The sequence below is a fragment of the Aulonocara sp. 'chitande type north' Nkhata Bay genome, linkage group LG7, assembly GCF_057382095.1.
Source record: "Aulonocara sp. 'chitande type north' Nkhata Bay isolate Kocher_YH1m ecotype deep benthic linkage group LG7, A_spYH_male_GT1.1, whole genome shotgun sequence".
Classification (NCBI taxonomy): Eukaryota; Metazoa; Chordata; class Actinopteri; order Cichliformes; family Cichlidae; genus Aulonocara; species Aulonocara sp. 'chitande type north' Nkhata Bay.
Window position 1 is genome coordinate 34,939,836 of NC_141350.1, and position 13,460 is coordinate 34,953,295.

At 41.8% G+C, this 13,460-nt stretch overlaps 1 protein-coding gene across 6 annotated transcripts in view; it reads left to right on the forward strand.

The window, feature by feature from the left end:
• The window catches only part of LOC147325606 (putative voltage-dependent N-type calcium channel subunit alpha-1B), a 217,353-nt gene that overhangs the window by 61,323 nt on the left and 142,570 nt on the right, over positions 1-13,460 (forward strand). For all 6 annotated transcript variants that reach the window (XM_086300181.1, XM_086300176.1, XM_086300179.1 and 3 more), the window contains exon 3: positions 10,731-10,822. In XM_086300181.1, the coding sequence (XP_086156307.1) occupies positions 10,731-10,822 (92 nt within the window). The remainder of the gene's footprint in view (positions 1-10,730; positions 10,823-13,460) is intronic.

Below are 13,460 nucleotides of genomic sequence, written 5' to 3' on the forward strand. Positions count from 1 at the left end.
TTTTCTTGTCCATCTTCCATTGGTTTGAATTTTGCACGCCAGTATGAACACAAATCCCCCAACTCGAGGATCGCCACAACTTAACCTGATAGACCTACACCTTAGTTCACAGATTCACTTTGTCTAGGGTGTATTTCTGGGATTTCACACAACCCAGGATTCAAATCATGAATACATAATGGGCTTGGATTTATAAATGAAATGTGATTTGGAAGCAGCTGCCCCCCTCCCCTTTTGACGGATTGTGTGAGACTTTAAATCATCAAACTGTAAATTTTAAATTGTTATTGATCCCTTTACCCCGAGTCCTAAACTGTATATTTATTTTCTTACTCTTGTTATATATATTGTTTGTTTCCTTGCACTGCTGTAACTGGAGCCTCGTCGTCTCGTCTCTCTGTATATTGGACTGTATGTAGCGGAGATGACAATAAAGTTTACTTTGACTTCAGCAGCGAGCAGGCGCACCGAGGGCTCTCGCGCTCACTTTTCGCGTACAGAATTCCGAAAAAACATCGGTGCAAATTATAAGTCTGTATTATAATGTCTGGTGTTTTCGTGTTTGTTGTTTTGTTTTTATTTTGTTTTATTTGGCGAGTTGGTTATTAGATGCTGCTCCAGCCAGCCAGAGAATCCCCCGCCGCCCCCCCCTCTCCTCTCTGTGCCGCAAGCAGCAGGCGCACCTTGCAAACGGAAGGCGCCCTTACTCCCAGCAAATGGGCGATAGAAAACCGATCGGTGCCTGTACCATTCCCAGTATGCGCTGGCTGACGTCGGGGCAGCATGAGTACGAGCATTTTTTTTTTGCCGATGCCCGTGATGCCACTCCCCACCACGATGCCGCCCCGGCAACCGCCCGTGTCGCCCGTATCTAAAACCGCTACTGCCTGCAGGCAGTTATTTTTGAAGTTCCTGACTGAGTGAAATTGGAGAGCGCATCAGTTTCAATGGTCACAAGGACATAAAACTTGCCTTTGTAGTATTTCTAATAAAAACTGCTTGAAAATTGCCCCAAAATAAGTTTTAAAAAGCTTTTTTCCTTTCCTGTGCCAGTGCAAAGTTGTGGCTCAGTTCAGAGTGCCATTTTGATCAACATCTATGGCTCCTCCCACCAGAGCTCTGAAAACATGCTGCCCTCATTCACCTCACAGATGCAGTAAGCCACAAAAAAAGTACACCAATCTACATCTTTCCTGCAATATTGAGTGGAGAGGGAGATGCCTGCCACAGGAGCTAAAACTATTGTGAATCTCTTTAGTACTGAAAGCTTTGAAGGCCATGCGCAGAGGCCATATGAACTGCCCACAGTGGTAGCACTGCGGTAAAGATTAATGCGTTAACCCAGGAGAATACAGCCACACGCTAACGAGCAGGCATTGCATGGAAAAGATTCACTGTTTGCTTCTTGTGAGGCAGAGAAGCAAACAGAGAGACAGGCTGTGAGGCAGACAGTCAGTGACCAGCTGACACAGACAGCTCGCACAGACAGGCAGCAGTTATTCAGTCAGGTTGTCAGCACCATGTTCTCTTGTCTGTCCTCAGAGAGCTCCGTCTCTTCTTACCGGCATGTGTGAAAAACTCAATCACAGCCCCCGGCGCCCAGCTGGGCAGGGTCGCAGTAATTAAACTACATCAGTCAGCCTCACAGGAATCTGCCTTTCTCCATTTTTCCCCCCACTTCTTTTTCTCAGCTGCATCGTTCTGAGTCCTCCTCTGTGTTTTTTGTATCTTTCCTTAAAGGAATAGCTACACATTTTGAAACGTAAATTTGCTTCTGTTATTAAAACGGTAATGATTGAACTTCAGAGGTGTTTTAGAGCTGCTAACGGGGTAATGTACATACAAGAGAATGTAAAAAGCTCCTTTGATACTGGGTCAAACCAACACCTTCATCCACTTGAGGACTGTAATTCTACTACTTTGATCTCCACCAAATCTCAAAGAAAAATGCCAAGTTGTGCTTATTGTTCTTTAGTTCCTTAGACAACCCAAATGACTGATTTATTAAGGGATCAAAAAACAGTTTGGCATCTATGCTACAAGCTCATCACTACAAATGCAACACACATACAATTGAGCAGTGAGGAGTTGATACTATATGTTGATCACTGCATGAAAAAATCAACCATGCCTTCCACGTGACGCCCTGAGAATCAGTTGATTTTTATTATCCAGCATTTTTGAGCCTCCATAACTTCATAATTACAAAAGATATCCACATGAAATGTCCAGCCAGCATACATTTTCTTTCACTCATTCATACCAGGGTTGCAGAGAGACATGTTGATGTAAGCATATCAGTCCAAGTGTGACAATCTAAATCTAAAAAAATCTTGGTTTTGGCTTTAGTTGTTTTTTAAACTTTGAGCATCAATATAATGTGACATATCATAATCTCAATAGCGAAGTTGTAACAGTTTAATGCCTGTGACTTAGAGAAGAAGACATAAACATTGGTAAAATGCACATTTTATCTTCTTGTTTTGGTTCTTCCATATAGGGTTTGCCACAGAGGACTATCTGCTCCAATGTCACCCTATCCCTAGTGTCTTCCCCTGTCACACCAACCATCTCCCACTTCACTACATCCACGAATGTTCTCTGTGTTTCCCTTCCAGACTTCATATTGAATATTCTTTGTAGCCTTGGGGGAAAAAATCTTTCCACTTTGAAAACACAAACAGAGTTTATTACAGAGAGCACAAATATTCAACTCAGCCCTAGATTACAATTGTGCTTGTTTTCAATAGATCCACAAACGCTATAGTACATAAAAAGCACTAACATGTGCATAAGACACAGTGCTGGTGACGGTGTCTGCTTCAAGTACTTCAGACGCTTCACTCTTTAATCAGAAGATGCTGAAAGTAGCTGCGGTGAAACCACAGCAACGAACAAAAAAAGGCTTAAAACCTCAATAGAGTTGCATATATAGATGCCAACTGTGTCACTCTGAGGAGCATTTTTCACATTACATAAGTTCTAGATCTTATATTTGGGTAAGCTCTTATAATTAACATTTAATGCAGTGTTAGGAATTTCTTTTTTTTTGCTAGTAACGTCATCCATGTTCATCATTAGCCACTTCACTTTTCCATTCTTGGTTATGAAAGTCTGGCCATCGCCCTGTGTGGAGGGAAGTTTAAGTCACTTCTGAAAGCATGTCAATTAATCAGGATGGGAACTTGATTGTCAATAACACAGTTTCCTTTCTTTTCTTTTTTTTCCTTTTTTTTGCATTTAGAACAAAAAATAATGGACAGCTAAATGAAGCAAAGTTTCATTCTGCGGATTTTGATGGGCAGCATGAATCACTCTTATCTATTTTTTCTGCCATTGTTTCTTCAGTGTTGAAGTAGTTCCTGTGCTATTCATAATCCAATCATAAAGGCTGAATCACATCTGTATATTTGATGAACTAAACAGGAAGTGAACCTTTATTGGGTTCATCTGAATGTATGCAGTTATGTAGAAATCTTCTTGTATTCTGTGCTTTTTCATGCTCATGTCCTTTTTTTTTTCTTTATCAGTCTGCTCCTGCATGAACATACTTTTGTACGTCTGTCTAACAATAGGGAGGAAAGTGGCATATCGCTGTGTAAGCGACTGACAGACGATAGCATCACCTTCTGCATATCCTGTGCTGGTGTCTGGCGCCGGCATGGATATATTGTGGAAATGATAAAGTGATATTAAAACTCTTCTTTGTCAACCTGCTCCCTGCCCGACCGTCTGTCTACACAATCATCAGATAGATCCTTCACAAGAAATGTGCACCCACATACACACACCTGTTTGCAACAGACCAAAGTGAAGTATTGACTGTGATTAAAAAAAGAAATAGCACAGAGGGTGATTCATGTTTTCATAGGCCCTTTTATTCTGTTGCTCTCATAGACAGTAGGAAAGAGGAAGCTTCCAGGTCTGAAAAGTGTGCAACGTGCATGCTTTGTAATTCCCAGGAGGGGGCGACTCAATTAGAAAACTGCTACTGAGCCTGCACTTAGATCCAGCTCTAACTCATTACATCCAGAATCAAAACATCACGACAGTGACAGGAGAAACAGTTAGCTCGAGGGTAACGCTAACCAGCTGGTGATAACACACAGACTACACCCATCTTCTATACAGTCTATGATTTCTCCAGGTCACAGTGACATATGCTGAATAAACAATTCTTGCATGTGCAGATTGTGCTCAGTAGCACTTCCAACCTTAAATTATTGCTGAAAATCAGCAAAAATCAACTCTTGTACTTTATAAAAAGGTATAACTCTTTCGCGTGCAGTCAGGGAGAAGCATCATTCTCTTACTTTAGTGGAGATGTGGACTAGTGACATGTTCTAGGTGTACCCCACTTCTCTCCTTCTGCAAACCTAAATTGGATAGGTGACTAAGAATATGAATGGATAAATGAGCATACATTTGTCCATACGCAGCTCTGTAAGTGGCTGTGGAAGTTCAGATTTATGACTGTTAATACCAAAGAAAGCGAACATTAGTGTCTGGGAATCCTTGCCTTGATATTTTCTCTGCAGTTGGGTGAATGACAAGCATTTCCCTTGGAGGTTCTGGGTGTTATGAAAGAGCATTTCAGGTTTCAGAGCTTGTAGTTACCACGCAGCAATGGTAGTGCTAGGTGTAGTAGGAGTCACGGAGAGGCCTGTTGTGGAGTATTCTAAACTACAAACAAATGTCAAGAAACTTTTGGTTTATCATTAAACACACAGGAAATTAAAATGTATTAATACATAACTTAGGGTCGACTCTGCTTTTAGATGTATTACCAGCTGCTGTAAATCGCTCCTTGGTTGTTTCTTCATTTAAATGTTATCCTTGTTTCCCGGCTCAGACGTGGGATTTTAATCCTCTTTTGTCACAGTTAAAAACCTGATCTTATCTAGGTCTAAACACTGTTCCACCTGGGCTTCCTCTTTGATGTGTGACAGTCATTAGTGCAATGGGAGTTGACTAAAGATGATTCTGACTTCAGTAAAGTGCTGAAAACTGAAGAACTAGAACGAGTTGCAAGAGAAATCTGAGCTGTCAGAGTCAGGATTATGTTACAGCGTGTGCACTGTATGTTTCTGTTTTTGGACTACCCCATTATATATTGTTACAGCCATTGGACCACACATAACATCTAACAACTGATCTGATATCAAATCATAATATTAGCAACTCTTACACATATATATGGCTTTTTAGGCCTTTACTTATTTGGGTGGCTGTAAGGGCTTACACAATGCATTTCATCTTCTTCCACTAGATAAGGAAGAAATATTTCAGACTTTGAAGCTTTTTAAGATGGCGAGCACAGTGGATACCGAGGGCCACAGAAGAAACTAGTTACACCATCCAAATCTGGACAAAATAAGGTTGTTTTTTTCAACCTGGAAGCCTTTAATTTGAAATTCAAATAGATTTATGTCAACTTTAGGCCTAGGGCGCCTGGGCATGAGTACTGTACGTTGATGTGTTAGTACAACGGAAATAAACAGGATTTGTGTGCGTGCTTATTTCTTAAGAGAAGTGCGAGTACATTTATGAATGCATGCGCTGTTGTGTGGCTGTTCCTGTTGTGTTGTGTTTAGAAGCTTTTGCTACACTATTCCTACACAGTCCTCACCACTGTGTTATCTTTAACTCATCCCTCAACTGTGATCTCTCACTTTGTGCTTCCTTTTTTGTCACTTAAAAAAAAGAAACTGAAAGATGAAATTATAGTATGAGAAATAAAATGTACCGCATATGAAAAAGTAAATGATAATATTTGTGAATACGTCCCAGGCATAGAATTTGAACAAAGCCTGTTCGTAAAATGTGCTATTACTACTATGCCCTTCCTTATTTTCTGTCATATATACGGCTACATTGGTGGGCGCTCATATTAAACAAGGACAAAAGTACTTCCTGTAAGCCAAAAACTCTTTAAACCAGGTGTCTCAAACCTAAATGAGCTATGGACCACTGCTGGCACTGTCATCACATTAGAGGGCCACTTTAGTGTTCAGGTAGTATGAAAAAAACAAACAAGAAAACACCCACAAATATTTCCAAAAAGTAGAGTTGTGTTTGTTTTTTAAAATTTCAGATCTTATATAACAAGACAAAACTGCAAACTATCTGAAGCCTTTTGGTGAACTACCAAATAAACAAATTGGGACTCTCTTTCTGGCCAGACATGCTATAATTTTATTCCTTTTTAACAAAATAAAAATGCAAACATAAGTGTACACATTCGTTTTTGACTGCTAGTGAAAATTGTTTTCCTTACAAATAAGTCTCTCACTGAAGAAACACAGCCAATCCCTCAACGTGTTTGTGCTTTCTGCTCATATTGCTCGTAATGTTTTGCTTTTTAAAGAACTTATTTTAACATTGCACGCAGCAACAAACAAATCCTCCCTAACAAAAAAAGTAACTTCATGGGCCACTTCTTCACATCAAGTAGGGGTTACGTGGGCGTGGGCCGCAATAGCCCCCCAGGCTACAAGTTTGAGACCCCTGCTTTAAACACTCAGTTTTAGAGTGTTTTGTCTACTTTTGGCTCAGTATGGCCTCAATAACAGCAGAGCTTCATAATATTATAATCTCAGGCACACAAGAGAAGCCCCACCCACCTGTTGTTCAAACCTTTTGGTTGCAAAGGGTAATCAATTAGGTGAAAGTTGGCCTGAATTGGCTGAATCTGCACTAAAACCCAGTATAAGGCAAACTCGAATTATTTTGAGCTGTGAATCATGCAAAGCTACACAGATAGAGTCCGATAATGAGAAATAGTTGTAATTTATCATAAAATGGCCCTTTTAAATGAAATAATATATTCTATACTACAGCGCTAGGACGGTCACCTTTATCCCAGCAGACTGATTTTGACCCATAACGCGAATATCATAAAGCATAGATTTGCCTTATTTGTTATCATGCCAACGGGTAACCAGGGAGCAGTGTTGGGTAAGTTACTTTAAAATAGTAACTTAGTTACATTACTAGTTACGTCTCTCAAAAGTAACTCAGTTACTTCAAGTTACTCATTACTTTCAAAGTAACTAGTTACTAGGGAAAGTAACTTTGGTTTTACTCAGAATTCTCTTGTTAATGTGTTTCTTCCATAACTTTGCCAGTCTTCTAGCTTGCTTACTTGCCACAAGTGCACTGTGCCACCTACCAATAGAAAAGAAAAGATAATGTGCATATTTCCACGAGAGAAATCCCACGCCTGGACCGTCATTGACTGCTGCCATGATTCTAGCCTACGTCACAGAGTCATGTGCGCCTTTTACATCCAACACAAAAACTGCAGTCGTGGTGCTTTCGATTGTACTCAGAACTCAGAAATTCTGCCTTCTGAATAGGAAGATGTAGGTAACACCAGACTGCAGATGAGCTGCATACATGGTTGGATTGGGACAGAAAATCGTCCCGGGCATTTTGACTAGAGACTGGCCCACCATTATAGGAAAAATCATAAAGCCTTTGAATGAAAATAAACACTGTTGTGATAGTGATGTTCACTGTTTTGATGGTATATATGCATCAATCTATCAATTGTTTGTTGTAAGATTCAGATAATTATTTTTTAAAAGCGAGACATTTTAAATGAGAAGAAAGAAAAGTATTTCTTTGTGCCCCCCTCTCCCTGTTAATGCCCTACCTGCCCCCCTGGCCACACTTTGCTAGACCCGCCCCTGCACAGTTACCAGCTGTCAGCTACTTAGAAAAGGATCCTGGTGTTATTTGTCTCTCAGAAACAGTTCATAACTTCTCTTCAACTCATTCATGTCACCTAAAAGGTAAACCTGTTTCTCCATCACCTGTTCAGCTCTGATGATTCAGTAAGGACATCTCCTGGTTTCATCCTCATGTTTCCCTCTCACCAGATAACCAAACCATATCATGACCAGCAGGTTTACAGCTGTGGCTCCAGCAAACATCAGCTGATACTAGAAATTAATATTAAATAAATTCTAACAACAGCTGATCAAACGTGCTGCTGTTGTTTAGCGCGACATCCGCTGGTTTCCTCTTTCGGCGCAAAGTGAGCGATAGACAAACAAGAGAGCCATGGTCTTCCATGGTCTCTTGTGTTCTGGGGGCCTCTGGATGTCTGGAGTTTTGATCTCCTCCATACCCGCTTCACACCCTGGAGGACGGGGGCTGTGGCCCCCCCCACACTCCCTAGCAGATCATTACATGGAGAAACCTTTGGAATGCAAGCATGCTGATCCACACAGGTATGCACACATGGGTATTCACAGACGCGGACTAAAGCTTTCTTGGCTGCTGCCTCAAAGCACACTGTGCGCTGTCTATCTTGCGTGCTGCACAATATCGTTTATTACTTAGTAAATACTGATATCTATGACTAGCTAGTTTATTGTGATGGTGCTTTGTTTTCTCTATTATTATGTTGCTCTTTGTTGTTTGCTGTCTCCTCTGTTTGTTTTTGTTTGTTTGTTTGTTTGTTTTTTTTCTCCATACAGGTGACCCAGGAGTTTTTTTTTTTTTTTTTTTTGTCTCTCTTCCCCCCCCTTCTCACCGTCTCTTCTCCCCTTTGGTTTTCTTTCTTTCTCTCCCCCTCTCTCTCTCATTCATTCCCCCTGTCCTATTTATTAGAAAAAAAAAAAAGAAAAAAAAAAAAAAAAGAAAAAAAAACAAAAAAACAAGAGAGCCGATCAGCTGATCATTGATCAGTTTCATGATTGAAGTAGAAACGTGAGGGGGGGGGGGAGGATGAGAGAAGAAGAGGCAGCTGTGCAGCAAAGACACAGAATAACTCCAGCTTTGTGCCTTTTTCATTGTAGCTGAATTACGGGACAAACTGTTCCTTTTCACCTCAATAAGAAACGCGTAATATTTTCTCTGAATACCAGATGGGACGGTTGGCAACTCTAATAACTTATGAACAAAATAAAGTTCAACATCATTAACTTCATAGCACCACCCAGCTGTATAGAAACTCCGTCATGCTAGCTAGCACGCAGTACGGAAAAAGTCAGAATAACGAAAATAAACTCCACCTAAACTTGGTTTATATCTGACCCAGAGAGACTGCAGGTCATAACTTCTTACCTGAAGTTCAGTTCACACTTGGACCGGCGGCCGCCTCGGGTCTCTTTTCCTTCTGCGTCCCTTTTCCTTCATCCACCTGCTGGCCTCCACCACTTGCTAATGTTACTTAATCTGTGGAAGCTCCGCGATAGCCACCACACGAAGTAACGAGTAACGACCCTATCTAAATCCCAGTAACGACTAACGCGTTCCTGATTTTGGCATAATAACTAGTTACCGTGCTCGTTACCACAATAATAACGTTGTTACTGTAACGCGTTACTTAATAACGCGTTAGTCCCAACACTGCCAGGGAGTGATAAATGACCTTTCTTCTTGTCTTCTACTCTCTCTCACTTTCTGTGTGTGTGTGTGTGTGTGTGTGTGTGTGTGTGTGTGTGTGTGTGTGTGTGTGTGTGTGTGTAGGTGTGTGTGTGTGTGTGTAGGTGTGTGTGTGTGTGTAGGTGTGTGCGTGTGTGTGTGAGTATGTTGCACACTTACATGAAGAAGATTTCCTCAGTCGTGAGTATATTCTGCCTTCAACATAAAAGCTATTGCACTCTTGAGGTTTTTGGGGCTGCTCTGTGGCTCCCAACAGTACTTAACTGAGAGACTTAAAAAACACACCCATTTGGGATGTTAAAAATATTAATTATTCTCAAATGTGGTTAAAAATAACTCTTTCTTATGAACAAAGCAAACGTGTGGGTTTCATTTCAAAGTTAAATGGGGCACATTGTAGTGTATCTGTCACAGAGGAAGATTTTTTGTATGGTTAGTGTTGAAAAAAAAGTCCCACATTGAACAACTGAATGGAAACATGTCAGATATCGAGATAATTGCCTTTCGCTCAGTAGTTACTTTCATTTTTACTTGAAGTTTGCACTGCTAGACTAATACCAACCTGCCAGTCTCCCCAAAATATTATATTGAAGACATATACACAAAGAGAAAAAAAGATGGCAACATATTCATAGGTGGATGGTAACATGCAACTGTCTACTTCATCTTGGTGCCTGTCCTGCACTCAGTGACAAATAAAGTCTAGCAAGGTATTTTTATGGGGTGGCTGTATTTCATAATGTAGAGCAGGTCATATACTAATTGAAATGTTGGTGGTGCAATCCCTGGCTGCTCTAATCTGTGTGCCATCGAATTCTTGGGCAAGATACTGAACGCCAAGTTGCTCTTTGGTACGTTGGTACAAAAGCGTGTATGTGTGTGAGTGAGGCACGTTGTATAAAATGCTACTATTATGAGAACCAGTCCAAAGTGGGAAATGTAAAGGAATATCTTTGTTCACATTCACATATATGTTTTTACAGTAATTCTTATTTTCATCTTCCTCTCTCTCTCACACTCACTCGTGCTCTCTCTTTAGCCTACAGCATGTGTTTCTTATGTGTGTGTTTCACTGGAGCACTTAGGTCTTTCGTTCTGTGTACAGCTTGTAATGAGGGCTGGCAGCTGTGGTTCACTAGCAAGGATGCGCGCACACACACACACACACACACACACACACACACACACACACACACACACACACACACACACACACACACGAAAAAATTCACTAAGCTTTTCTAGAGTATATTCCTTGTAGATAAAAGCATACATTTATGTATTTCTGACTTTTAATGGGCTTATTTCTTGTCTTTGTTTGCATCTGCATACAGAATCTTGGCCACGGTGGGTTCAGACTTTGACCTGAGAACGCTACGAGCGGTGAGAGTGCTGAGACCCCTGAAGCTGGTGTCAGGAATCCCCAGTAAGTTTATATAGGTAGCGTTTTAGATCAGTAAAGCTGAACTTTCAAGATTAAAGTCTATTTTGTGAAAACAGTCAAAATGTGATGCCAACCATGGCAGTTTGTCTTGATACAACAACTGTAATCTCAACATTTAAACTTTTTTCCCAAAATAGATATTTCACTTTGACCTAGAAATTTCAATTTTAATCTCAAAATTATCAATAATATATATTTTTTTCTTAATGTGGGCCTAATACTCTGCTGTAGCCATTACATTTAGAAGTAGAGAGTGATAGATGAAGTTAACGATAAATACAACTTGAAAAAACATAAAGGTTAGCCCAAGATGAATAGTTAAAATTGGTGACCAATGTGACACGATGGCGCCACAGTAGGCAGCCTGTTTCCTCAGCTCCCAGCTTTTTTCTTTCCTTTCTTTTTTTCTTGTGTTTTAAGCTTTTTTACCCGACACTCTTGGTCATCTTTTATTTGTTGTGCAACGGGACATGGACCCACAAATTTTCATGAGAGTAGTAGCATGTCTTCTACTCTTTTTGGGACTTTTTACCACCATTTCTGGAGAATCTGTAAGCCACCCCATTGTTTACAGTAGGGAACAGCTACTAGCACTGGGCAACAGGAAAGTACTCCCAGAGGAGCGACCCAAGATTCCAAGGAATTACGGCGTCGGAGGAGGGCAGGGCTGGAGTGAAGTACTGGGAAATAAGGAGACGGTACAAACCAAGCATTCCATCCATTCTCATGGGTAATGTAAGATCTTTACCCAACAAGATGGAAGAGCTAATTGCGCTAACCAGACTGCTGTGGGAGTACAAGCAGAGCAGCCTCCTCCTGTTCACTGAGACATGGCTCACGGACCACACGCCGGACTCTGTCATAACTCTGGATGGCTTTCAACTGGTTAGAGCGGACCAGAATGCAATGGAGAGTGGTAAGAGGAGAGGTGGGGCACTAGCAATGTACGTCAACGAGAGATGGTGTAACCCAGGACACATCACTGTGAAGGAACAGCGCTGTACTAAAGACATTGAACTATTGGCGGTTAGTGTCCAGCCATACCACCTGGCCAGGGAATTTTCACACGTTATTGTGCTGACTGTTTACATCCCACCCTCGGCCGACGCTACAGCAGCCTGTGAGTACATTCACTCCACCGTCTCTCAGCTACAGATGGCACATCTGCAGTCCCTCATTATTATCTCTGGAGACTTCAATCATGCCTCAATATCTGTCACATTGACTGCCATACAAGGGACAGCAAAACCCTGGATCTATTGTTTGCCAAAACAAAGCAGGCTTACAGCGCATCACCCCTCCCCCCGCTTGGCCACTCAGACCACAACCTGGTCATTCTCTACCCCACTTACACTCCTATGGTGAAAAGGAAACCCCCCACAAAGAAGGTGATAAAGGTGTGGTCTGAGGAATGCACTGAGGCCCTAAGAGACTGTTTTGAATGCACAGACTGGCAGGAACTCTGGAAGCCTCACGATGAGGGCATCGACGCCCTCACCCACTGCATCACGGACTACATTAATTTCTGTGTTGAGAACACTGTGCCTACCAAGAAGGTACAGTGTTTGCCATTGTCACCTGAGCTCTCCTCTCACCACAACCCTGCTTCACCCCTGTCCACACATCTACCCACAACAGAGCCAGCCCCACCCCCCACTCCAGCCCAGCCTCACATCTACTTCACAGCTGATTAGGTGAGTAGTCAGCTCAAGAGGATGAAGGCAAGGAAGGCAGCAGGTCCGGATGGAATCTGCTCCAGACTGCTCAGGGACTGTGCAGACCAGCTCTGTCAGGTGGCCCTGTACATCTTCAACCTGAGCCTGGAGAGGGTTCCTGAACTGTGGAAGACTTCCTGTGTGGTTCTGGTGCCAAAAATCGCACAAGAAGCCCAACCACTTCAGGCCTGTTGCGTTGACTTCTCATCTGATGAAGACAATGGAAAGGCTCATCCTGCACCACCTTCGGCCACTGGTGGACTCAGCGATGGACCCCCTGCAGATCGCCTACTGTTCTGGAATTGGGGTGGAAGACGCTGTCATCTACCTGTTACACCTATCCCTCACCTAGAGCAGGTGGGGAGCACTGTGAGGATCATGTTTTTTGACTTCTCCAGTGCTTTCAACACCATCCAACCTGCACTACGGAGAGGGAAGCTGGAGGGAGCCACAGTAAGAAAACAGCTGACTGCATGGACCATCGACTACCTTACCGACAGACCACAGAATGTGAGGCTCCATGACTGTGTGTCTGAGGTGGTAATCTACAGCACGGGGGCACCACAGGGCACGATTCTCTCACCTTTCCTGTTCAGCCTTTACACTTCAGACTGCATGCTACCGTTGTATATAGTGTATTATCTTACTTTTTTTCATTGGTTGTACTTATTTGTATTTTTGTATTTCCTTCTGATATCTGTACCTGAGCTGAGGTAATGCAAAAATTTCCCCGTCGTGGGATCAATAAAGTCTTATCTTATCTTATCTTATCTTAAATAAACACATGTTAAATTAAGTAGTAGCTAAATGTAGTGAACGAATGGGTAACATAAAGCAAGATAGCAGTTAATTAAAAGCAATGTGATAAATGTAATGCAACCAGTAAATGCAAATGCTAAAGCAGC